This window comes from Neltuma alba, unplaced genomic scaffold (genome assembly GCF_004799145.2).
Source record: "Neltuma alba isolate B1F8T4 unplaced genomic scaffold, ASM479914v2 tig00013081_pilon, whole genome shotgun sequence".
In the NCBI taxonomy this organism is placed as follows: domain Eukaryota; kingdom Viridiplantae; phylum Streptophyta; class Magnoliopsida; order Fabales; family Fabaceae; genus Neltuma; species Neltuma alba.
In genome coordinates this window covers 473057-495268 of record NW_021637411.1, presented here as the reverse complement: position 1 = coordinate 495268, position 22212 = coordinate 473057, and the positions used below count along the sequence as shown (strand labels likewise).

The 22212-nt window shown below is 37.3% G+C and overlaps 6 protein-coding genes across 8 annotated transcripts; 3 read left to right on the top strand and 3 right to left on the bottom strand.

Moving 5' to 3' along the window:
- The first annotated feature begins 1183 nt into the window (after window positions 1-1183).
- LOC114734171 (universal stress protein PHOS34) lies at window positions 1184-2262 on the top strand. 2 transcript variants are annotated; one of them, XM_028921723.1, is made up of 4 exons: window positions 1184-1433; window positions 1612-1715; window positions 1818-1936; window positions 2025-2262. In XM_028921723.1, the coding sequence occupies exons 1-4, from the start codon at window positions 1193-1195 to the stop codon at window positions 2119-2121; spliced, it is 561 nt and encodes a 186-aa protein (XP_028777556.1). In that variant the 5' UTR covers window positions 1184-1192; the 3' UTR covers window positions 2122-2262. The 2 variants fall into 2 exon arrangements, with proteins under 2 accessions (XP_028777556.1, XP_028777555.1); XM_028921722.1 differs by having other exon boundaries at window positions 1815-1936.
- Window positions 2263-4618: 2356 nt separating this feature from the next.
- Window positions 4619-5587, top strand: LOC114734192 (universal stress protein A-like protein). The gene is made up of 4 exons (XM_028921742.1): window positions 4619-4927; window positions 5032-5135; window positions 5231-5349; window positions 5491-5587. The coding sequence occupies exons 1-4, from the start codon at window positions 4669-4671 to the stop codon at window positions 5585-5587; spliced, it is 579 nt and encodes a 192-aa protein (XP_028777575.1). The 5' UTR covers window positions 4619-4668.
- A 520-nt stretch (window positions 5588-6107) lies between these two features.
- Window positions 6108-8173, bottom strand: LOC114734191 (EEF1A lysine methyltransferase 1-like). The gene is made up of 4 exons (XM_028921741.1): window positions 7832-8173; window positions 7486-7644; window positions 6764-6845; window positions 6108-6548 (listed from the first exon to the last, which is right to left on the bottom strand). Exons 1-4 carry the CDS (start codon window positions 8171-8173, stop codon window positions 6403-6405), a joined length of 729 nt encoding a protein of 242 aa, XP_028777574.1. The 3' UTR covers window positions 6108-6402.
- A 1338-nt stretch (window positions 8174-9511) lies between these two features.
- LOC114734172 (40S ribosomal protein S28-1) lies at window positions 9512-10853 on the bottom strand. The gene is made up of 2 exons (XM_028921724.1): window positions 10773-10853; window positions 9512-9897 (listed from the first exon to the last, which is right to left on the bottom strand). Exon 2 carries the CDS (start codon window positions 9894-9896, stop codon window positions 9699-9701), a length of 198 nt encoding a protein of 65 aa, XP_028777557.1. The 5' UTR covers window position 9897; window positions 10773-10853; the 3' UTR covers window positions 9512-9698.
- A 975-nt stretch (window positions 10854-11828) lies between these two features.
- LOC114734170 (homogentisate solanesyltransferase, chloroplastic) lies at window positions 11829-18171 on the top strand. Of its 2 annotated transcripts, XM_028921721.1 has the most exons (11): window positions 11829-12153; window positions 13287-13411; window positions 13519-13665; window positions 13880-14105; window positions 14284-14357; window positions 14703-14795; window positions 15110-15227; window positions 15330-15392; window positions 17092-17146; window positions 17242-17274; window positions 17920-18171. In XM_028921721.1, the coding sequence occupies exons 1-10, from the start codon at window positions 11938-11940 to the stop codon at window positions 17262-17264; spliced, it is 1140 nt and encodes a 379-aa protein (XP_028777554.1). In that variant the 5' UTR covers window positions 11829-11937; the 3' UTR covers window positions 17265-17274; window positions 17920-18171. The 2 variants fall into 2 exon arrangements, with proteins under 2 accessions (XP_028777554.1, XP_028777553.1); XM_028921720.1 differs by lacking the exon at window positions 17092-17146 and having other exon boundaries at window positions 11835-12153.
- A 222-nt stretch (window positions 18172-18393) lies between these two features.
- LOC114734261 (IQ domain-containing protein IQM6) lies at window positions 18394-21391 on the bottom strand. The gene is given in 9 exon segments (XM_028921851.1): window positions 18394-19285; window positions 19501-19602; window positions 19690-19920; window positions 20136-20223; window positions 20287-20375; window positions 20457-20522; window positions 20616-20650; window positions 20653-20732; window positions 21084-21391. Coding segments are annotated over 9 exon segments (1683 nt in total). The 3' UTR covers window positions 18394-18601.
- Window positions 21392-22212: the final 821 nt, after the last annotated feature.

The window sequence follows — 22212 nt, the reverse complement described above, 5'->3', positions numbered from 1 at the left end:
ATTATACATGTACCCCTTACAGTGCAATCCCTTATGGGACATGATTCCATATATAGGTTTTTGAATCGAAATCAAACTGTAACAAGACATTTTAGACGTACCATATGAAAATAGTCAGCCCAAAATTCATGGTATTGAGAAAAAAAAGTTCCAAGCACTTCATGGAATTCAACCAAACCAGATACATTTGGAGAAGAAAAAAATTACATTTACCAACTCTAAATATACAAATTGGATTAATTTGTAAAAATTTTAAAAAAATTAATTAAATTGGTTACTTATAAAATAATGTGTGTTAATTTTCTGAACATATATACCATATTAAATCATTTTTTACATTGAAAGCCACTCCTGTAATGAAAAACTCTCTTAATAGTAATAATTACATAAATTAAAGGCTCATTATATTTGTCATGTCAATAAAACCAGGGGGAGTTGGCACATACCAAATATGCAAAATGTGATAGTTATATTATTCAAGTTAAAAAAAAAAAGAAAGAATACTAAGAAATCAAACTCTATATTCATGTGAACATAAATACATACCTTTTTTTACCAGCAACATAAACACAGGAATCAGTTTAGTGTTTATTATAACGATGAGCATCATAATACTCATCATTACAGTAAAACTTAAACCATTCAGATACATTTAATAATCTAAATTTAAAATTTTCAAATAGTAATTTTTAAATAAAAAATTATTTTTTAAAAATTTATAATTAAGATATTACATTTATTTTGAATTACATATCTATTAAAGCAAAGCATTTTTATAAAACAAGAATATTGGATATGAAATCTCCACCCTCCCTCATAAATAAATACCGAATAACCGTATGAAATAATCTATTGTGGCTCTAAGGGAGTTTTTGGGAATAATCATCAATAACACTTTAAAAAAAGCGTTTTCTCATAAATCGAGAGAAAAATTTTAAAATCATGGTTTAATTTATTTTTCGACACTTTCAGAAGAAAAAAAAATCCATCGTGTCTATGCTTAGTGCAGGATGAAACCTTTGGTAAGATGTGGGGGGAAGGCTAACACGTGTAAATGGATAGCTGTGGTGGTGCCACGTACGCGTCAGAAGAATCGAAGGAAGGAAAGACACGAAAACAAGTAACTAATTGAAGGGGAAGAGTCATAGCAAGCAGAGCCTGTGAGAGTAGTAAAGTGGGAGAGAGGAGGACGATGATGGAGACAAGGGGCGGTGATCTGGTAGGAGGAGGAATGAAGATGAAGGCGGTGGTGGCCATTGACGAGAGTGATGGCAGCTTCTACGCGCTCAAGTGGGCCCTTGATAACCTCTTCGCTCCCATGGCTGCCGTGGGGCCTCTCGCAACAGATCCAGACCCCCCACCGAACGAAGGCTTGCTGTTTCTGGTTCATGTTCAGCCCACCTTTTACCCCCCGGTCTACCCCGTTGGACCCGGTTCGTTTCTCCCTATTCTTCCCTCACTTCTCCATTTCTTCTCCATCAAGGACGTGCTATTGAACTAAGGAACTTTAATTTGTGTTAGTTATTGTAATTAGAAAGGATTATTATTACATTCTGGGGAGTAATGATTGTGAGAATTCAATGGGGTTTGAATTGTTGGAGGGATGAACAGCGGCGTTTGCGGCGCCTGCAGTGATGGATGCAGTGAAGAAAGCTCAGGAAGAGATATCAGCCAGGATAATATCCAAGGCATTGCAAATGTGCAAAGACAAGCTAGTAACTACTTAATTAATCTCTCAAACTCATACAATTAATCAATTCGACATGAAATAAAATATTAGAACTGAGAATAACAGTGATTATATATGGAATAAGCAGGTGAGGGCAGAAAGTGTAATTATGAATGGAGATCCAAGAGAAATGATATGTCAAGCTGCAGAGAAAATGCAGGTTGATCTGCTCGTCATGGGTAGCCGCGGCCTTGGCACCTTCAAGAGGTTAATTATCTCTCTCTTAATATATTTTTGATTATGATTGATTTGTAAGTATTATCATGTAATTTAACTGGATTGTTATGGGTGGCAGGGCAATTCTGGGAAGTGTGAGCGACTACTGTGCACATCATGCAAAAACTCCAATCCTCATAGTCAAACCTAACATGGAGCTTCACCACAAGCACTAGTGCCATCTCATGGATCATTAACGGTGCATGTGTAGCCTTTTCTTTCAGAAACTCTTTGAAAAAACAAGAAAAAAAATGTCTTCGCTTGTATGTATATACTGCCGAATGTGTGTGTTGTTTGGGTTAAGAGGTTCAGGAAAACAGGCTTGGCGAGCAGTTCTTATGTTTCATTTGGTGTCGCTGCAATAATAACATTGCCAAGCATAAGCGTTACCGACATATGTTCATATTGGAACAGCAATGAAGTCGGAAGGGTCGGAATTTCGGAAATTAATTGATGAGTTTTTTTCTACTGAGGCGAAATTTTTTTGGAAAAAAAAATTTATGGCCTTGTTTTTTTTTTTTAAACAAAGAATTAAAAAAAACTTGTTTGATAGTTTGTTTTTAGTTAAGTGTTTTTTGAAAATAAATATGCTTTTAAAACTAAAAAATCAAAACAATTTTTAATTGTTTTCTTGATTTGTTCTTGCATTTTTTATTTTTTGTTTGACATAATTGGGAAATTCTTTCTTCTTCACTTGATGGTTTTCTCTTCATTTCAAAACTTAAATTCTTATTGAAGCTTTATCTTCCGATCTTGGTATACTCATTTTCAAATGCAATTTTTTAAAACAATTATCTAAACAGAATTTTTTTTTCCAAAACTTGTTTTGAAAAAACAAATTTATAAAATTGTTTTGGAAAAAAAAATAAAAAATAGAAACAAACAGGCCCCGTGTTTCTGAAGCTAGACATGCTTTTCTATGTATTATCTACATATCTTTTTTAAATGTTAATATGCTTCCCGTCAACTACGTTTTTGTTTCGGGGATGGTCTAACCCCAATTGAGGACACTGTAATCCACTGGTTGGTTGGCGGGTTGCCCCTTGGATATGTAAATTATAATCTTCTGACCCTAGTAGACCCAAACTCGATACATTTGGGCCAAATGCTTTTTTCGTTTTTGTTGATAAGCATATGTATTTTTTTATTAAAGATAATCCTGTTCAAGATATGATCGAATACTGAATGTAAACACTTTTTTTACGGGGATTCAAATATTAGCTTATCAGAACTAGTTTTTTTTCCTGCTACTTTGGCTGGGCCAAACCCAAAATTGTCTCCACTAACAAACGAATCTGAAGTTTTAAATTCCAAAGTTCAGTTCTGCTTAAAGGCCCATGAGCGGCATTCTCGAGCTTTCCCAGAGGCAGTGTTAATCCCACTCTTAACCCCCTTCTTATTCTTATGATAGTTTGTTTTTTTGCCAACCTCATGATAGTTTGTTTAGAATTTGGAAAAAAAAATTAATAAGCTACTCTTTCAGTCTTTAATATAGGATCCAATTATTGAGTTAGTTTTGGTCCTAAATATAAGACTCATTTCTCATATTTATCAATTTTCTCTAAATTACCCTATGGATCCTCCCTCAATCATAATCAAGCAGAAGAGGAAGAGGGGTATTAGAAAAGATGATTATGATATTTTAGAAAAAACGTGTCACATTTCTCATAATTAACTAATTTACCTAACTTCCTTAATCTAATCAAATTAATTAAATGGGTCTTATATTAAGAATTGAAGGAGTATTTTTTAAACTTGAACGTTGGGTGAAAAATTAAGTTAATCATAAAGATCTTATCAGGAAAACCTATTTTTTAAGCTTGTTTTTCATAAGATATCTTTAACGAGCTATTCCAAATAGCCTATAGAAAATATTTTTGGAAGAATTATCAAGAAGTCATAATGAAGAAATTTAATTATCAAAAAATCCGAATAACAAATAATCATATTGAACATATTATCATTGCCTACTCTAAAACTTGTAATTGCGTACTCTTCATTTGTCAATGAATTTTAGAATAATTAAATCTAGATTTAGATTATAATTCTCCCAATATTTTTTTTCCAACATATCATCTTTTTGTTTAACTCATTTCTCCAAGTTTCTCTTGTTCTACACTCTGTTAAAACAAAAGTCCTGTAACTAAATTCAGTGCTCATCACTGTATATACACACACATACACGCGCGCGCAAGATCACGAGCCTGCCCAGTTTCCACAACATCGAAGATTTAAGTCATCTTCTTAATTACTGAGTTTACGCTTTCAGCAACGCAGCATCCATGATCAAACTAATGTTATGCAAGTGAAAGAAAAGGAGGATAATTAAGTTTGACAGAACTCTTGTTGAATTTTGAGACTCCAGCTAATTTAACAAGCAGCCCATAATCGACCTCCTCACTAAGCACATTACACACGCGCACGCATGTGTGTGTGTAGATATTTTATAAGCTTCTAAGATTATCTCCTACTGCATCCCCGGCAGTTCTGCAAGGGTCCAGGAGCAGACAAGAAAATGTCAGTAATGTTTACACGTATTCTCTATCGATACATTTGCACAGCCCAAATGCTGCCACGCGTCCAGCATTTTGCTGCGCGAAAAATGCTATTCATGGGTCCGTCCGGGCGGTGATGCTGAAGGACTAGGTGGCAAAGCGATTGTTCGGAGCAGCTTCACTTGAGGCTTCCTTCGGGTTTCACAGAGAAAATCTTATCCAAGAGAAATGGACGCGACTGCGGTTGTTGGCGGCGGTGATCAGGTGAGTGGTGGTACAGGGAAGGACGGTGCAGAGAGGAGGATCGAGATGAAAGTGGTGGTGGCAATCGACGACAGTGATGGTAGCTTCTATGCTCTTAAGTGGGCCCTGGATAACCTCTTTGTCCCCATGGCCACTCCTGAAGCCACCCTTGCGAGTGGGGGTATGGTGTTCCTGGTTCACGTGCACCCCAAGTTGTTCGAATATGGATATCCCGTTGAAGCCGGTGGAACCGGTTCGTAGCCTCTTATCCTTCTCAGTTTGAAGAGAAGAAAACAGGATGTTTACCGTTAATTAACGATTAAGATAACAGAATTTTGGTGTGAACAGTATTTCATACGACGGCGGCGGCACTGGATTCCGTGAAGAGAGCTCAGGAAGAAGCGTCTGGAGCCATACTGTGTCGGGCATTACAGATGTGCAAGGATAAACTGGTAAGTAAGGCTCAAATGATTAATGGCCACAGTTGAAGAGCATATCGTTGGGCCCTTCTAATCATTTGATGGACATTAACAAGAAGATAGTACAGGTGAAAGCAGAGACTATGATTCTGAGAGGGGACCCGAGGGAAATGATCTGTCATGCCGCGGAACAAGTGCATGCTGATCTCCTCGTTGTGGGCAGCCGTGGACTCGGCCCCGTTTCCAGGTAACTCTAATTCTACAGCTTCATCCAAGAACTTGAATCCATACATAGTTCGTGCTCTATATATAATTCATTAATGGTTGGGGTTGAACTGATGCTGAGCCTTTTTTACAATGGGGCAATCATTTGTACTATGAATTGTAGGACATTTCTGGGAAGTGTAAGCGATTACTGCGCTAATCATGCAAAAACTCCAGTCCTGATCGTGAAAACACCCGCGGACGATAGCGACAAGCAATGACCACCCTTGTGATTTTAGGGAAGGTGGCAAACGAAACCATGAGAGGTGGTTGGGTCCTATGTGCACTAAGAGATTGCCCTATTTGCATTTCTTATGTTGTATGCACTTTATTATGTGACCTGATTAAGCAATTAGATGACACTTTATCATGCATTTTCTGTTTTCACTCCGGCTGTTTACAAAAACAGCGATCAAAAACCCGGGATGGGAAATGGGAGAGAGGGAGAAAAATAAACCAAAAGTAAAGGAGTAAGAGAAAGTGCAAATATCTGTACATTGAAAAAACTAGGGCCATATATAAGGCTTGAGAATCCGGAGGCCTACATATACAGAGCTCTGGTATAAGAATGGAAGGTAAAATAATAAAAGAGTGATATAATATGTAACACTAATCGTTATCTAAAATATATTACCCTAATTCCTAAAGTACAGGATAATATTTTATTTACATTAACATAAACTGAATCCTAAAGAAGCATAATCTAAATCGAACCTAAAAAATTACTTCTAATAAATCAACTATCAGCTAATAAAATAATATAAAAATAATTCATAATCATCAGGGAACTGCGGATAGAAACTCAAACGAACAAGTAAAATATATCTCGTTGGGCCTCAACCCAAAAAATTAATAAAACCACAAAATTTTTGTACTGTGTTTTATCATTGAGACATGGAATCAGAGGCAGCAGAAGTCGCCACGAAGTGGCAGTTAAGTGGCAGACAAGATAGTCCAATCACTCCACCACCAAAGCTGCAATCGAGTTTAAACACACCTAAATTGTTTAGGTTCAAAACCAATAAAGAGAAGGTATCTATTTTTCCCACCCGCCTAGTCTCGTCCCCGGCTCATAGTTTGTGAACAGCCGAAACTCATTTCCAAGTTTGCTGGAGTGCTGAGGTCTAAAACCACAAGGATACAAACCCAGGACCTCGGCCGCCCTTTCTCTCTGCACTTCACCTACAATCAAATGGAATACAGCAATTTCAAAGGCCCAAATATTGTTTCAGTAAAAATAATGCTTCTCTTGTTCTAAATATAAGACCCATTTTGTAGTGTAAATATATTGACAGGTCTCATTATGCAAATACTTTTACCATTACATAATCATTCAGCGCAGTGATTCAGTCCACAATCAAACATTAGATAGCGGAAAGGAGAATTTTCATTTTTACCAGTGAGTAGAAGCAAATATGACTCTCCCGGTTGTTTGAGGAAGGAAATCGTTTGAGCAACTTTCTCCAAGCACTCTTTGCTCTACCAACACAAAATTATTCACAAGCATAACAATAAATTTCAATCATTTAACGAAGGCGCATCTACAACAGTAATTAAGAAGGGATACGCAAAAGCTTCACATGGCTCACAATGACACGCAGCAGAGTTTCAAGAAATATCACAGCTTTAGATGCATCAGCTAATGGAAAGGTAAGTTTGTACAGTATACGCAGCTCAATTCAATGGACAGAGCTAGAACATGACAGAGACCCTGTTTTGTCGGTCTGTCTAGCCCATGAGATCATGTGCTGAGCAAAAACAAAATTTTCTATGATGTAAGACAACGGCCTCAATCAAAAAAGAAATAGCACTGATTAGTAATTCCGAAACCTCCAATACTTGCATATCAGCTTCGCAATTATATTTAAGGAATAATGATCGAAATTCCAGGGAATCATAACTACAATCCAGTCTAACGCATTCATAACTATTGCAAAAGCAGACCTAGAAGAAGTTCAGAATTTAAAATTTTAAAAAATACAAACGACCAATGAATCCCCCGACTGTTGAATCATTTCCTGTTTTTAATAGAGTTGACGGGCGCCTAAAAATAATAGCAATAAAAGGTTAAGAGGCGGAGCAATTTACTGTAAATAAACTTTCGGCTGAAAATTCTCACCAAGTAAGGAGGATCCGCTACTACAACTTTAAAGACATTCTTCAATCCCGAAGGTAACTCTTCAGGTTTGTTGTAATCATAATATGTGTAATCACCGCCATATTGCTCAAAACGTTTGTCATACTCAAGAAGTTGCAGAGAAACATTTGGATGCATTTTCTGAACATAAAGGAAAATTTTTTTGAATCAACACATTGTTCATTGGACAGTGAACTACTTTTCATTATAATTTAATATCGTTAAAAATGAAACTAGCGCTTGTATTGTAATAGTAAAACTGTAGAGTGTCCAACTTGCAAGTCAGATTTAAAGCCACTTCCTGCTAATATTATAGACAGAGAATTACCTTAAGATAGGCATAAAGAGTGGGGCAAGCGATGCAAGCAACTCGAGAATGGTCGGTGCCTTGGCAGAGAGTAATGACCTCCTCAGCTAACGTCTTTGCGGTATCTGTACTGTACCAGAACTGGCTCATCCTCCAATCCTCGGACACCAATTCAACCTCCGAGTCTCCTCCAGTTGCCACATCAGAGTCGGCGCCAGAGTGGTTCTGCTCGGCGAGAAATTCTTTGAGGGCGGCGAGGGCTTGCGAGCTCAAAACTGGTGGGTCATCGTCGTCGTCGACCGAGGGGGAAGAGGACTCGCAGAGTTTGTGAACAGAGTTAGGGTTTAGTCCAGGTTGCTCCATCACTGTAACCTTCGAAGCGAGCAAGGTTGTATTTTAGAAGTAGGCACTGCCCAGTGCCCACTGGCGAGAGTCGAGGGAAGAAATGGAATCGCAAGTTCTTTTTTCTTCAAATGATTAAAAAAAATGAAAATAACTTTATAATTATAGTTAAAAAAATAATACTACCTCCGGTCTTAATTATAAGACCCAGTTGACTTATTTGAGGAGATTAAGGAAGTAAGTTAAGTTAGTTAGTTGTAATAAATAAGTGTTGTTATTCCTAAAATATCCTTGCTAATTAAGTATATTGGCTAGAACTATCATTATTAGAAGGATTATCTTGGAAAAAAATGCATAAATATGATAGACAAAATGGATTGGGGTCTTATAATTAGGACAAAATAAAAATTCAAACGGGGTCTTATAATAAGGACCGAAGGTAGTAGTAACTACCAACGGGATTGATCCAAGTGGTAAGCAGCTTAGTATCGTTTAAGCGAGGTCTCGAGTTCGAGCCTCAGTGTATACAGAAATCCCCGATGGGAGACTCACCCACCACAGCTAGCCTCAGCTCCTAATTATAATATCTCCTTTATAGTCTATTATTTATAATAACTTTGTTTTGCAAGCATTCAATGCTTAGACTCAGGATTGAGTGGCTGAGCTCTCAAATGGTGGAAAAAACAGGGAGGGACTTCACAACTATTGCGTTATAAGGATTAATTGTAATTATAAAATTAGTAAAAATAATATCGATCATGTATTTACTTTTTCCACCTTAAATTAACCAATAAAATGAAACAAAACTATCATTATTAATAAATAAAGCCAACACCCTTGCGTATTAATATAATACGTACCATATTATATTTATCCGTCAAACAAAAAATTATACCAACTTCATTATATTAAAAAACTATTTTGATGTCCTTTTTAATTTAAAAAAAAAAAGACCAAATGAAGCTAGTGTGGTTACGGATCAATTTCATTCTTCGACGCAATTCGATTAGATTCTTAGGTTTTTACTTATGTTCCGAGGTGTAATTTAGCGCCTCTTCCGTTGGCATTTCTTGGTGTTCCCACAGACTTTCCATCCGCAGATGATTTTCACCATACAGAGATATCAAACTAATTTCAAGCTCCCAAAGTTGTCAACCAGGGTATGAAAGACTGACCACCAACCACGCCACGAAGCCCGATGATGAGAGACCAAAAACCAAGTTTAGGGATCAAGCCACAGAGCAAGATAAACACTCCGGTTAAATTCTGCTTTAATAGCACAGTGAAAGTACTTCACCCTCGACCGAACCTTATCGTTTCAAGATAGCAGAGAAATGCCCTATAAATCAATCAACAAACTAAGCAAAACTTGAGTGTTTCATTTCAATATTAAAGCTCAAAGACAGGGTATCAAAACTTCAGTCATCATAGGAAACACATATTACGACAGCAGAAACTACAATGATCAGTGTCCACTACCACAAAAAAAAAAAAAACATTCATTGTAATATCCAAAGCACGAAAACACCACAGGTAAGAACCCTCTCTAGCGCAACCTCCTTGCTTCTCTTTCAGATTCAAGTAGGGTGAGAATGTCTCCTTCTCTCACTGGTCCTTTCACATTCCTCATGATGTACCGGTTGTGATCATCCAAAAACTTGACTCTGACCTGAGTAACCTGCCCTCTGGAACCAGTGCGACCCATAACTTTAACAACCACGGCATGCTTCACTTGAGACTCCATCCTGCCCGACACATTAGACGTGTGAAAATATGAAAGTGTAAGGACATGTCACAAACCAAAACTATTAAATCAAGGCTCTTCTAACATCAAAATTCAGAATAACACATTCGACAGCTGACTAAGACATCCAAAGAACAGGAGAACAAAACTAATTTCCAACAAAAACACCTATGGTTCCCCCTAATTAACAGTTAATGTGAGAACCGACAGGAGTCCTTACAAGAGGACTGAACTGATGTCAGCAGTACGTTGGGACTTGACATAAACATGGAAGCTCATTAAACTATAATAGAAGAAATCAGTCTTAACGTCTAAACATTAAAGCAAACAACCACCAGCAATTGAACATCCATTTTACGATACAAAACCTCAGTAAATATTTATTATAAAAAAGACAATCTACACAACAGAAAAGTAGACATGATCCATGGCAAACATCTGTTTAGCAAAGAATCTTCCTCCCTTTTATTGACACTGTTAGTTGACTCTGAAATATCAAGTACATCTCAGATATCCACAACTCAATAAAACATGCCATAATTCATTCAAGCATTCAATTTATTTTATTATGTGCCTCCAGGGTTAGAAGATTTTCCTTTTTATTTACTTAATTTCACCGACACCCGCGTAACCCTAACCGAAAGCGAGCACATTCGCATATCCAACGTAGAAAAAAATGATGCCACTCAAACAGAAATCGCTTTCCACAGAGAACGACCCACAAACTTTCAAGAGATTTAATAGTATAATCAGAGAGAGACAGCACATGCAAGGTTCAAAAACCAGACATTGGAAGGGCCTGATGAACAATCACATTAAGATTAGAGTTGCAAATAAAATTTCACAAAAACATTAGTAACAGGACTCGTAACACACCTGGTCCAACTAAAGGCGAAGGGGGCTAGATGCACAAAGATGCGAGCGGCGCAACACTGATCTCACCCGGATACAAAACTAGTGCCAAGAAACCCTACTGGGTATTTATAAGGACCAGTTTTTTCAAATTACGATTTTGCCCTCATGCCGAGGGTAGCGTTCCATTTTTTTAATGGGCCGATCCCCTTTTGGATTTAGCCCGGAAATTTATGTTTCTTTAGGAGAAAATAAAATATTTATTGCAAAGAGTTGACTTGTAATTTAGAAAGTGAGCAGAAATTCATAAATTTTTTAGGAAAAATAGAAAATAATAAAGTATGTTTTTTATATATTTTATTTTGAGTTTAAATAGAACTAATATCTATTATTTGGTTAACTGATTAATTATGGGATTTTTTTCTATAGAAATTGGAATTTTTGGAGTAAACAATGCTAATAGTTTATAGTTTCTAGTTCTTGACTTAGAATTAATATTTCATATTTTACAATTAAGTCTCAAATCATGCAAAGTTTATTTTTTAAGTTTGACTTAGAATTTTAATTGGTAGTAGTATTTGGATACGATTTTAAATTTCAATTGGGTTATAACATTTTGAAAAAAAAAAACTAATCTTTTTGTCTTATATTTTTAACTTGGTTACATTTCATGTTCTAAATTTTCACTCAGCATGACTCAATCTTTATATTTTTGATAAAGTTGCAACTCAATCTCCAAATTTAAATCATCACAATTCAATCTCCCTAATGTTAACTACTTAAAATTTTAGTTCCTAACTTCATAATATTATATATTTATCTTTTTAGATATAGTTACTATTTTTTTAAAACAGTTAATTATACTTTATTTTAAATTGAGTTTATTAGTTTAGTTTAAAATTTTAAAGTAAAATAATGAAATCAATTTAACGCTATTTATATATAATTTATCTTTTGGCGGTTTGTATTAGCTGGTAAAGTCATTATCCTGTGAGGCGCAAGCTCACACTCTAGTCTACAATCTAGCCTGGTGCATTACCTGCGTAGCGATATTTTAAAGCGCGGGCAAAGAGTAACCCAACCCAAGATTCAATGGCCGCACTTGTCTTGCGTGGTTGTTGCTAACCGCCACAACTATTTTGCCGTTTGCTCTGCCTCGGTACCTGAGTGTTTCTATCCCCTGCTCCGCATGGAGCTTTCATCTTCCTCCACTTCAATTCGGGTTCCTGCTATAGTTCCCAGGCGGAATTCTTCGTATCGCATGAAAACACCGTGTCAGGCAAGACCTATATCCTCCAATTTGTTCTTAGGATTTTCCAGGATCTCGCACTCGGTTGGCCTATTCGATTGCACAAGCTGTTCTAAGCCTGTTTCGAAGAGACAACAGAGAGCCAATTCCATCAGGGTTTGTATTTCTTTCTGCATCCTACTATAATTTCGTTTCAACCATCTGTGCTTTGGTGCACATACTCGGGTTTTGGTAGGCATTTCGTTACAAAGTGAGGTCCAAGCCAAGGATGACCAGGAACACAATATCATTGGGCCGACGACGCTATGTAGTCAAGTTGAGTTTCCATTATTGGCGCCGCCAGTTTTGCTTATCAGTAGTTCGCGTACAGACACTCTATTTAGTCTTGACATGCTTTGATTAGGAAATGATATAGTTTGGAACATATGTTTCTTAGGGAAGCAACTTGTAATAACAGACTAACAGTGGTAGTACTATTATGGACTTGCGATGAAGGGTGCATCGACGAAGATAATGTTGACAGTTGAAGTCTGGTTGTTGAGCGGGTAATGCGACAAATGCAAGTGTTAAGTTGCGGTGCAGGATAAGTACTTAAGAACCTACGGCATGGCAAGATGATGATCATTGACACTGACTGTCGCAGTGGCGCAGAACTTTCCTAACGGGTGGAAGATTAATACTAGTACACTGCGGTAGGGCGATAACTGTGAGTGTTGTATCTGATGATGGGCCTGGACCGCCTGGTGATTGTCGTTATAACATTGCAACAGTGAAGTTACTGATTGCAATGATAATATCTAAGATCATAGATGACAATCTAACTGGCGAAGTTGGTAACGGTGGCAGTATGGTGTTTGCAGTGGTGGCGCAGGTCTGATCGCATGATACATTGAGGTGGCAATGACGAGGCAATCAGAACGAAGTGAAAAATAATAATTGGGGGATGACTATAGTGTTAGGGAATTTAAGATTGTCACTCACACACTTATCCTGAGTGCTGCCAACAAGCGTGTCTTTATATTTACTGTGGTTTTTTTTTTTAATTCATTTTGAGGAAATTGCGGATGCGCTTAAAATATTCATTTAAAATAATAAAGCACATAAGTGTTCATCCTAGCATATATTTTTGTTCGACTTGCCCTTGGCTTCTAAATGTTTGTATTGGTTTCAAAGAACTGGTTTTTTTTTTTTAATGAACTTTTGATTTTGATATATGTGACTTGAGTCTGTTTTATCGCCGTTCTCTTGTGAATATTTTGTATCACTTTTGTTAAACCGAATGCTCCCAGGCCTGCAGTCAAGCTGGAGCTGTTGGACCTGACCATCCAATTGCTGACAGAGTTTCAGCTTTCAAAGATGCATGTTGGAGATTTTTACGACCCCATACTATACGGGGTACAGCATTAGGTTCTGTGTGAGTAACATCAAACCTTGATGCAATTCTTTTTTTTGTTTTTTGGATTTTTTTTGCTACTTCATGGCAAGCATGCTTATTTTCATTTTCACTTTTTGTCCCTACAGTGCTTTGGTAGCAAGAGCATTGATCGAGAATTCAAATTTGATAAAGTGGTCACTTCTGCTCAAGGCATTCTCGGGTCTTTTTGCCTTAATATGTGGGAATGGTTATATAGTTGGCATCAATCAAATTTATGACATTAGTATTGACAAGTATGATGCAGACGTATACAGTTTGTCCTCTTCCTATCTTTTTATTTCCTGGTCATTGCTTATCTATTGCTAAGTTGCAATATATTTTTTATTGCACCAACTCCAGGACATTTGCATTTTGAGATTCCGTTTCTTGGATTTGAACTTTTTCATGTTGCCTGCTGACTTTCCTCCTTGCTAAATGAATCTAAGCTAACTTTATGTTTGTTTTCAGGGTAAACAAACCCTATTTACCTATAGCCGCGGGAGATCTTTCAGTTCAATCTGCATGGTTGTTGGTGATATTTTTTGCTGCAGCGGGGTTGTTGATAGTTGGATTGAACTTTGGGCCTTTTATTTTTTCTCTTTACACTCTTGGCCTTCTTCTTGGCACCATATATTCTGTTCCTCCTTTTAGAATGAAAAGGTTTCCTGTGGCAGCATTTCTTATTATTGCCACGGTGAGAATTATTCTCCTTTCCCCTCAATCTTTGCATGTTCTAAGTGTTGATTTATTGATTTTTCTTAAAAAAATAAAATGGATCCTGCGTTGACTTAGTTGCAATTCTTTAGTTGAATTCATTTTTTGTTCATAAGTTCTTACTATTGCACAAAGATTGACAGAAGCAGCATGTGCAGGTACGGGGTTTCCTTCTTAACTTTGGTGTGTATTATGCTACTAGAGCTGCTCTTGGACTTACCTTTCAATGGAGGTTTGTTAGAGTTTAGCATTTGTAACTTCATATTTCTAACTAGGTAATGTGAACAATATTAGTTGAACATCGGGCTTCCTGAAGACTACGGTTGTTATGAATTTATGGTGTTCCAATAAAAAAGGTTACAAATTAAAAGAAGTAACTGTGGAAGTCAGATTCCCTTAATGCGTGACACCAACTATGAAAGTTTCTACCTTGAAATGGTTGAGTCAGTCTTTTGTGTTTTCCAAGTAAAGCTATGCTTCCCTATTATGCCAAATTCAGGATGACATTAGCTTTTCATTGAATTTTTTTTCATTATTGCAACTTATCGTGTGTTTATTTATGTATCTCTCCTTGCAGCTCTCCTGTGGTTTTCATCACAACCTTTGTAACATTGTTTGCACTGGTAATTGCTATAACAAAAGATCTTCCAGATGTTGAAGGGGATCGCAAGTAAGTTTTCAGATAAAGTTGGCTTAATGTTGCAGACCTATAATCTATTTATCTCGATTAGCTGAGTTGTAGATACAGTACCCTTTTTTTCCTTTTTGTAAGACACTACTTTCTTTTAACTGGGGTGGATTTTGTGCATTGCATAGGGTTTGGAAAATGAGGTCCTGACTCATGAGTAGCTTCACTTGTTAGAATTTCTATATTATATAGATTTACTTAGGTGTGCATGCATGTGTGTATTTAATGCATATTCACCCTCTGTTAGTGATTTCACCGTTCATCTAATGATGAATTGAATGTAATAACTATTTTAGGTATCAGATCTCAACCTTTGCTACCAAACTAGGAGTTCAAAATATTGCTTTCCTTGGTTCTGGAATTTTGCTGATGAACTATGTCGTTTCAATACTGGCAGCAATTTATTTTCCACAGGTGAATACAAACCCATGCTATTTGCTGGTCACTTATATGAAGTTCTTTATATTGTCTTCCACAAAAACAAAACCATATGTAAATTCTGGCACGTGTTTACAGGCTTTCAGGCGCTGGTTGCTGATACCGTCTCATATATTTTTTGCATCAAGCTTGATTTCTCAGGTTTGCTTCTTTGGGTTCTTAACTTTTGTGGCTGTTATTATTGTTCCGGTTGATTTTCATGCATGCTTTATGTTTTTTTTTTATTTTATATTCTTGATTTTACTCTTCCCCTTTATTTTTGTAGTTCCATGGTCCAAGCAAAATATGCTGCTTTGTCTTCTTCTTTTCCCTCTGTTAAATATTTGTTCAGAGAAAGTGGTTACCAAATACCATATTTGATGTTGTGGATATTCAATATGTATGTGTTAAACTCTTAAAGCTTGTTAGACTTTGGCGTGTGTTCACTATTTGGAAGTGCTTCATCCTTTAAGTTTTCATATTTTTCCCTTTGTTTTGCTAGAGAAGAAAATTTTCTTCCCAAAATTTTTCCGCCATCCGAATTTTCTTCTTTCGAAGGGAAATTTTTCTTGAAAAAAGCATGGAAAGCTTTTCTAGTTTTTCATCTAACTAGCTATTATGACAGCTTACAGCCATATGTTCATACACTAATGTAAATATGCGATTACCCATACGCATTTGATCATTTGCACGTATAGACACCTTTACATTTGCACACATGCGAATTGCACCTACATATATAAACATGCTCCTACACACACGTTTATTCACATGGCAGCGCACGGTCACATTTACATATACATCCACTTGCAAATACACATATACATCCACATGAGAGTACAAATGATTACATATCCATGCCTACATAAGCCGGCATGCAAATGTGTGCACATGCCCACATGTATTTACATATGCAAGTAGACGTGCATTTAAACACAGAAGGCTTCTGCATTCATATATACATGAAGAGATGCCCCCTTGTGTTGTGTAACCATTTGCTAGCACTTGGCAATCTCCACTGTCTATCATATCCCACCCTTTTTTCATGCAATCCAACCAAAATAGAACTTTTGAAGGAAAAGTTTTCATGATAACATGATAACAAGCAACTGAATTTTGTCATGGAATTGGGTTTAGGAAGAAAAATTTTCATAAAGAATCATTTTTCCTATGTCACGGCCTTAATGAAAGGAGACTTTGTATGGCTTGACAGAGAAGAGAAATGATCTCACAAGAAGATGAGGAACTCTCCTAAAACAATGGCAAACTGACAAAAAGAAAACAACAGAAGAAAGAAGCATTGGTTTAAGAGATCACTTCGATACCTTTGCGTGTTTGATATATAAAACCCTTTCAAAGTTCCTTGAGCTGAAACCCCACATTACACTCAAACCAAATGAACCAGTATACAGTAAAAGGAACACTGCTCCAGAACATTGTATACGCCTTCCTGAAGTCAAAATCTTTCAACTAAATGGAGATATGTTCCAGGGGACCGGCATTCTACTTTTCAAGTTTGTAGTTTTTTTTTCCTTTTGTAAATACACACTTAATTTTTCCTGTCAGTGCTGCCTAAAACTTATCACCTTTATTCTGATCCTGTGTGAATAGCTGTTGACCAGCTGACTGACTGTTCTAGAAAAGATGGACACATAGACAAACAAGGAAAACAAGGAAGATTCTTCTTCCTTCAATGTAGCTTTTAGCAGAAAGAAACTTGCTTTTAACTTTGCGTTGCTGAAGTTGGGGTGCGATATATTTTAGTGCTATCTAGATTTCTAGTCCCTGGTGATATCACTAGCACAGGTGGATGAAATTTTCTTGAAAATGACATTGATAGTAATGTGCTGACTTTTGGTAGTTCTTACTAATGCCTGCTTATTGGAACCTAAATGTCTGTGAAAGCTTCTTGTCTGGTGTGTTCTCATGCTCTCTTTTTCTATAACTCAGGCACATGCCAAATCTGAAATTATTTAATTGCCATAACGGTTTTTTTCTTCCTGTATTTCAGACATGGGCATTAGAACGAGCTAATTATACCAAGGTACGCTTTTCTTCGTTTGCCTTGAAAATATTTATAGCGGCTTTTTCAATATTTTCATTATGTTATTCCAACACACTTCAAGAATGAAGCTGTAAAACTTTCGGAATTTGGATCTTTTCTCTATCTTTTGTAGCACCATTCGGGTTATATTAAACTGTGCATTCACCGTGCATCCTAAACCTCAATTGGAAGCTGCTAATTTTGCAGTTCCATTTTAACTTATTGCCTGTTTAAATTTTCAAGCACCATCTGGGACCAAAAGGAGTAGATTGACACGTCATGCAAATCAACTTCATATATTTTGAAGCAAGGATTATATTATGTGGATTTGGATTAATTTGAGTTTAGTTGCATTTTGTTTTTTGGGTAGAAGTTTACTTGCATTATCGGTAGTTCTGGTTTTCCCATCCTTTATGGGTCTATATAAAGCCCAAGATTGGGTCAATAGAAGGTTAATTACTCTGGCCTGTAAGATCTTTTCGGCCCGACCTTTATTGGTTCAGACCTTAGCGTGCAACCCAACACTTTTGTTTTGCATCTTCTTCTCTTTTTTCTTTTTTTTTTTTTTTGCGGTTTTGAAGACCATTTTTGCTGGTACGGTAAAGTAATTTCCACTCTCTTAAAATGTCCGATTCTATGCTGCAGGAGGCAATTTCGGGGTTCTATCGATTTATCTGGAATCTTTTTTACGCTGAATATGCCTTGTTTCCGTTCATCTAGCGAACGCCGTTCATTTGTAGATGAGGTGGAGAAGCTTGCATGCACTGGTAGATAATTTTTGATGTTGTATCATGTAAACTATTTTTTCCCCCCTTTTTCTTGGTAGATATAATGTATGGCAAACATCTTGTTATAAGACGTAGTACCATGGGAATTCTACCCTGAGCTTGGATTTTACGCTGATGCATGCCCAAGTATACCGGTTGGACATATCAGTAATTCATCCTTGACAAATGGTCAAAATACGCGCGTTCCTTAACCTGGTATACTGAACACCTTCAGAGACTAATCGATCATCTAAAGAGGACATCACTTGTCGCTACAGCCGACACATCGCATATTCGGAATGGCTAACATGCACAACTACCTTGCTAGTTCATTGATTTCCACGATGCCTTGTTTCCAATTGGAACCAGGGCTTGCAACATTCTTCTGGTTCTTGTAAACACTACACGACCCACAAAAACCTCGTGGGCAAGAGAACGGCCATCAGAAGCATTGTGGAGTGAGGAATAACGTCAGTTTGGTTTTCTGGATTTCAACAGAAGCACAGGACCACTCAGTTTGACTTTCAATCAGAGGAAAATGATCGGGTAGAGTGAATAAACTATGGTTTTTGGGAGAAACGAGAGCTTGAAAGGACCCTGGGAGATGGAGAAATAGATCTAGTCCTTGGGGATAAGTTTTGGTGTTCCAGAATCCGAAACTGTAGTTCTGACGGGTAGTCTCTCATGCACCCAATCCTTGGGCCAGCACCTGTTGTCCATTTGGTAGATAATTGATGGGCCAACTGATACGACTTCATGGACTTGTGGGAATCTATCCTCTTCATTATTTTTTCTCTCGGAATAGTATCATGATCACCTTTCCCTTGATGTTCAACAAACAAGTTCGATTTGGAAACCATGAATTCTGACTCATCAATATATGATTCTCCTGCTGTCTCGTCTTCTGCTGTCTCATAACCATCTGATAACGAATCTGGAGCCAAAAAATAAACACTTAACGGATATGATTGCCTCCCAAAAATGTCTGACACATTGTCTCGTCTTGGTATTTCGAGTGCGGATAATTTTGACCTCAGTCCTCCAGACAATCTTGAAGAGCGCGGATAAGAATTAGACTTGTTATTAGAATCCTCATTTCTCAAGTCAGATGTCATCTTAGCTGATGTGCCAGAACTTCCCGGATCACCACCGTCTTGAGGTAACTCTGCCAGCGAAGAATTGCCTCGGGAGATGAGATCCTTTTCCTCTTGGGCCATTTCTTCATCATCTTCTCCAGGGTTTTCCTGGGTTTAACATAATAGAAAGAAGTGAGAAACTTGCCTTAAATTGTTTTCCTGCATTATGTTGTTGGACTATCTTTTTCTTTACATCTAATGAAGGCTCAAGTCAAGTTCCTATGCAGAATAGCTTGGCCAGCGGTCAGCAGCCATATATGTCCCTGCATGATTTGTTTTGGCATAAGATATCTTAAAAAGAAACAAGGTCTCGCATCTTTTACCTCTATATCTGTAAGATCCACGCCGTGTTCTATGAGGAATGACAAGAATGCCTGAAAATTTTCCTCTGTCGGAAGATAATGACCGCTGTGAGCCCAAACAGCCTTTGGAGTGAAGAAAGATTAATGTCAGTATAACAAACAGTCAAACAGGTAGCAAAGGAATGCGGGTGATCAATCTACTCCGGATACCTTAATGACACCACCTTCCACCACCAATCTTCCAGCAGACAACGTGGCTCCCCCTGCCAGGAAGCTTGAATGTTGAAATTTGCCCTTAATCTTCTGTCCAATATATAGAGTTTTGGATGTGCTGAGCACAAAAATCCACTTAGCATCTCCTCTAGTTTCAACAAGTTTCCCACTCTGCTTGTGGAAGAGTCGCCCATTCTCTATTGCTACTTCATAAGCTTTTCTTTCCACCTGGACAAGAAAAACATTAAAAATCGTGTTACCATATTGCTTGACAGTTGAGCCACCCACAAGTTCTGGGATTCTAGTCTAAATTCATGAACTCCGCCCTCCTTACAAAATAGTATATGACCAATTCCTCTCCCTCTAGCTGGGCTAGATGACATTGCTATTCTCAGTAAAACAGCTAAAGGAATTAGAAATGTCAGCGGGACAAGAAAACTTACCGGACCCAGATATTTGATGCACTGCTGTTGAAGCTTTGACCTTGGGCATCTTTCATGATTGATTTCCTTGCCTTGTCCAATATCAAGCCTACATTTTGGAAGTTAATTAGTATAATCGTTTACCCTTCTCCCGGGACCAATGCAAGCTTACCAATAAAAGAAAGGTTGATCGCTGTCGCAGCGGAGCCATCTGGCATAGTAAAATTGAAGATTATGGCCATAACGATGCCGAGGATCAATCTGTTCTTGAACGAGTGGCAAGTAGTTAGAAAAACTATTATTTTAATTATTTTATTGCACCGCTTTAGCTGCGAGACTTACTGCTTCTAGCCAGTGCTGTAAAGCTAGTTTACGAGCCTTCTCATCCTTTGATAGCCCCTTTCCAACCTGCCAAAAAATAAAAGGAGACTCATCAGCTCTTAAAACGCATGCGATAACAGTAACATATTAATAAAGTACACGTCATGATTTAAAACTTACTTTGGCAGCTCTAGTTCTTGCCCTTGACCACCGGAAAGAGCAGTCTCTGGCTTCTCGATGTGATCAAAAAATGATATGGAACTCCGCCTTAGCTCAGCAAAATCCAACACCCTCCACCTGTAAGTGTTTTACATGAATTTGTAACAAACTGTGACACACAAAAGTGAATGAAAAATGAGGGATATTACAATGTTTTAATCTCAACTTCAAATTTGACAACTAATTGCATTTTTGTGAGATAGTTCCAAGTAGAAACTCTAATGTCCGGAAATGTAGAAAGTTAATGATTACTTTATTACTAATACTAGGTGGAGATAAAATTTTTAAAACAATAGGCTCAAATCAAGGAGAAGAAGAAAGAAAGCTACAGTGCGTCTTGCTTAAATAATGTATATATAGAGACACACGACATGCACACATATATTGATGTTAATTGGACAGGGCAAATCAAAGGTGATAAATACTAACCATCTCTGCTCTGCAAGAACTGCGCAGTCTGCCAGTTGCCTTCTTGTTCTGAAACTTTTGTAAACTTTCTGCAATTTGGTTGCGGCTTTGTCTCTTGGAGTAGCATAGGGTGTCTGTGGCAAAGGTGACTGGAGGTTCCTCTCGGAGAAGTTACTAGTTGATATCGACAAATCATCAAAATTGTCTTTCTTCCTTATGCTTATTGCCTTGCATGAGAAGTCATTCTCCGCATCTCCTTTGGGAGTTTTGAAAGAGAAAGCAGTCTCTGACTCCTGCCCCTTTAAGTTAAGTGCGCTTTCAAGTATCATCTTCTCAAAACTTTCCCAATGACTATTACTGAGACACGGCTTTTGACTCTAACTGTGCATAAAATTTGATTTTTAGAGAGCAGTTTCCAAGGAGGGACTATTAACCACTTACATCGGCTAACGGTCAGGAAAAAGGTCTCAATCAACAAGATTTAAGAACAAAATGTCTGTCTATAGGGAATGAAAATAAAAGGGTTCAAACATGCATCAAACTTTGGCACTATGGCTACCATTAGATGGCACCTTCACCAACAAAAATATATGATTTGAAACTTGAGGGATCAAGATCAAAATCAAAATGAGCCAAAATAAAAGCAAATTTGCAGAATCAACAATTATATTAACCCTAAAAAAAATAAAAAGAATATATTTTACTTCAGACACCATCACACCAAAAAAAAAAAAACACGTGCATGGAAAATATGGCTAAAAGAGCGAGATGGTGTTCTGGAAAGTTATTATTGAGCTTAGTCACTACAGGTTAAGATTTTACGTTTCAGGAAACTGGAAAAAAAGCAACGTTTCGGCCCATGTGTTGAAAGAAAACTAGTTTAAATTGCCATTACCATTACGACATAAAACTTGATTTCAAAAACTGGTGCAGCAACTTCTCGGTTACTTTAGGCACGTAGGAGAGTTAAGACCAGCATCGTAACAGGTTCTGTATATAATCCGATAATGTACTGGGAGCAAATAAACGATAAAAGAATCCAAAAGAATTTGGAGCGCGCGCTCGCGCGCATGTTTTAAGCATTTCAAGAGAAACAGGGTTACGAGACAATGCCATGATCGGATTAATTAATTGATCTTTTCCTTTGAGA

What these genes read in the sequence shown, in the direction of transcription:
- LOC114734171 (XM_028921722.1), top strand. Translation starts at nt 1,193, where the DNA reads ATGATGGAGACAAGGGGCGGTGATCTGGTAGGAGGAGGAATGAAGATG. An exon ending in GGTCTACCCCGTTGGACCCG is followed by an intron (nt 1,434 to 1,611) that starts GTTCGTTTCTCC and finishes AGGGATGAACAG; the next exon opens with CGGCGTTTGCGGCGCCTGCA. An exon ending in GGCCTTGGCACCTTCAAGAG is followed by an intron (nt 1,937 to 2,024) that starts GTTAATTATCTC and finishes TATGGGTGGCAG; the next exon opens with GGCAATTCTGGGAAGTGTGA.
- LOC114734192 (XM_028921742.1), top strand. Translation starts at nt 4,669, where the DNA reads ATGGACGCGACTGCGGTTGTTGGCGGCGGTGATCAGGTGAGTGGTGGT. An exon ending in TGGATATCCCGTTGAAGCCG is followed by an intron (nt 4,928 to 5,031) that starts GTGGAACCGGTT and finishes TGGTGTGAACAG; the next exon opens with TATTTCATACGACGGCGGCG. An exon ending in AGATGTGCAAGGATAAACTG is followed by an intron (nt 5,136 to 5,230) that starts GTAAGTAAGGCT and finishes AAGATAGTACAG; the next exon opens with GTGAAAGCAGAGACTATGAT.
- LOC114734191 (XM_028921741.1), bottom strand. Translation starts at nt 8,173, where the DNA reads ATGGAGCAACCTGGACTAAACCCTAACTCTGTTCACAAACTCTGCGAG. An exon ending in CTCTTTATGCCTATCTTAAG is followed by an intron (nt 7,645 to 7,831) that starts GTAATTCTCTGT and finishes CTTTATGTTCAG; the next exon opens with AAAATGCATCCAAATGTTTC. An exon ending in ATATTTGCTTCTACTCACTG is followed by an intron (nt 6,549 to 6,763) that starts GTAAAAATGAAA and finishes ATTTGATTGTAG; the next exon opens with GTGAAGTGCAGAGAGAAAGG.
- LOC114734172 (XM_028921724.1), bottom strand. Translation starts at nt 9,896, where the DNA reads ATGGAGTCTCAAGTGAAGCATGCCGTGGTTGTTAAAGTTATGGGTCGC.
- LOC114734170 (XM_028921720.1), top strand. Translation starts at nt 11,938, where the DNA reads ATGGAGCTTTCATCTTCCTCCACTTCAATTCGGGTTCCTGCTATAGTT. An exon ending in AGAGAGCCAATTCCATCAGG is followed by an intron (nt 12,154 to 13,286) that starts GTTTGTATTTCT and finishes GAATGCTCCCAG; the next exon opens with GCCTGCAGTCAAGCTGGAGC. An exon ending in AACGAGCTAATTATACCAAG is followed by an intron (nt 17,275 to 17,919) that starts GTACGCTTTTCT and finishes TCTATGCTGCAG; the next exon opens with GAGGCAATTTCGGGGTTCTA.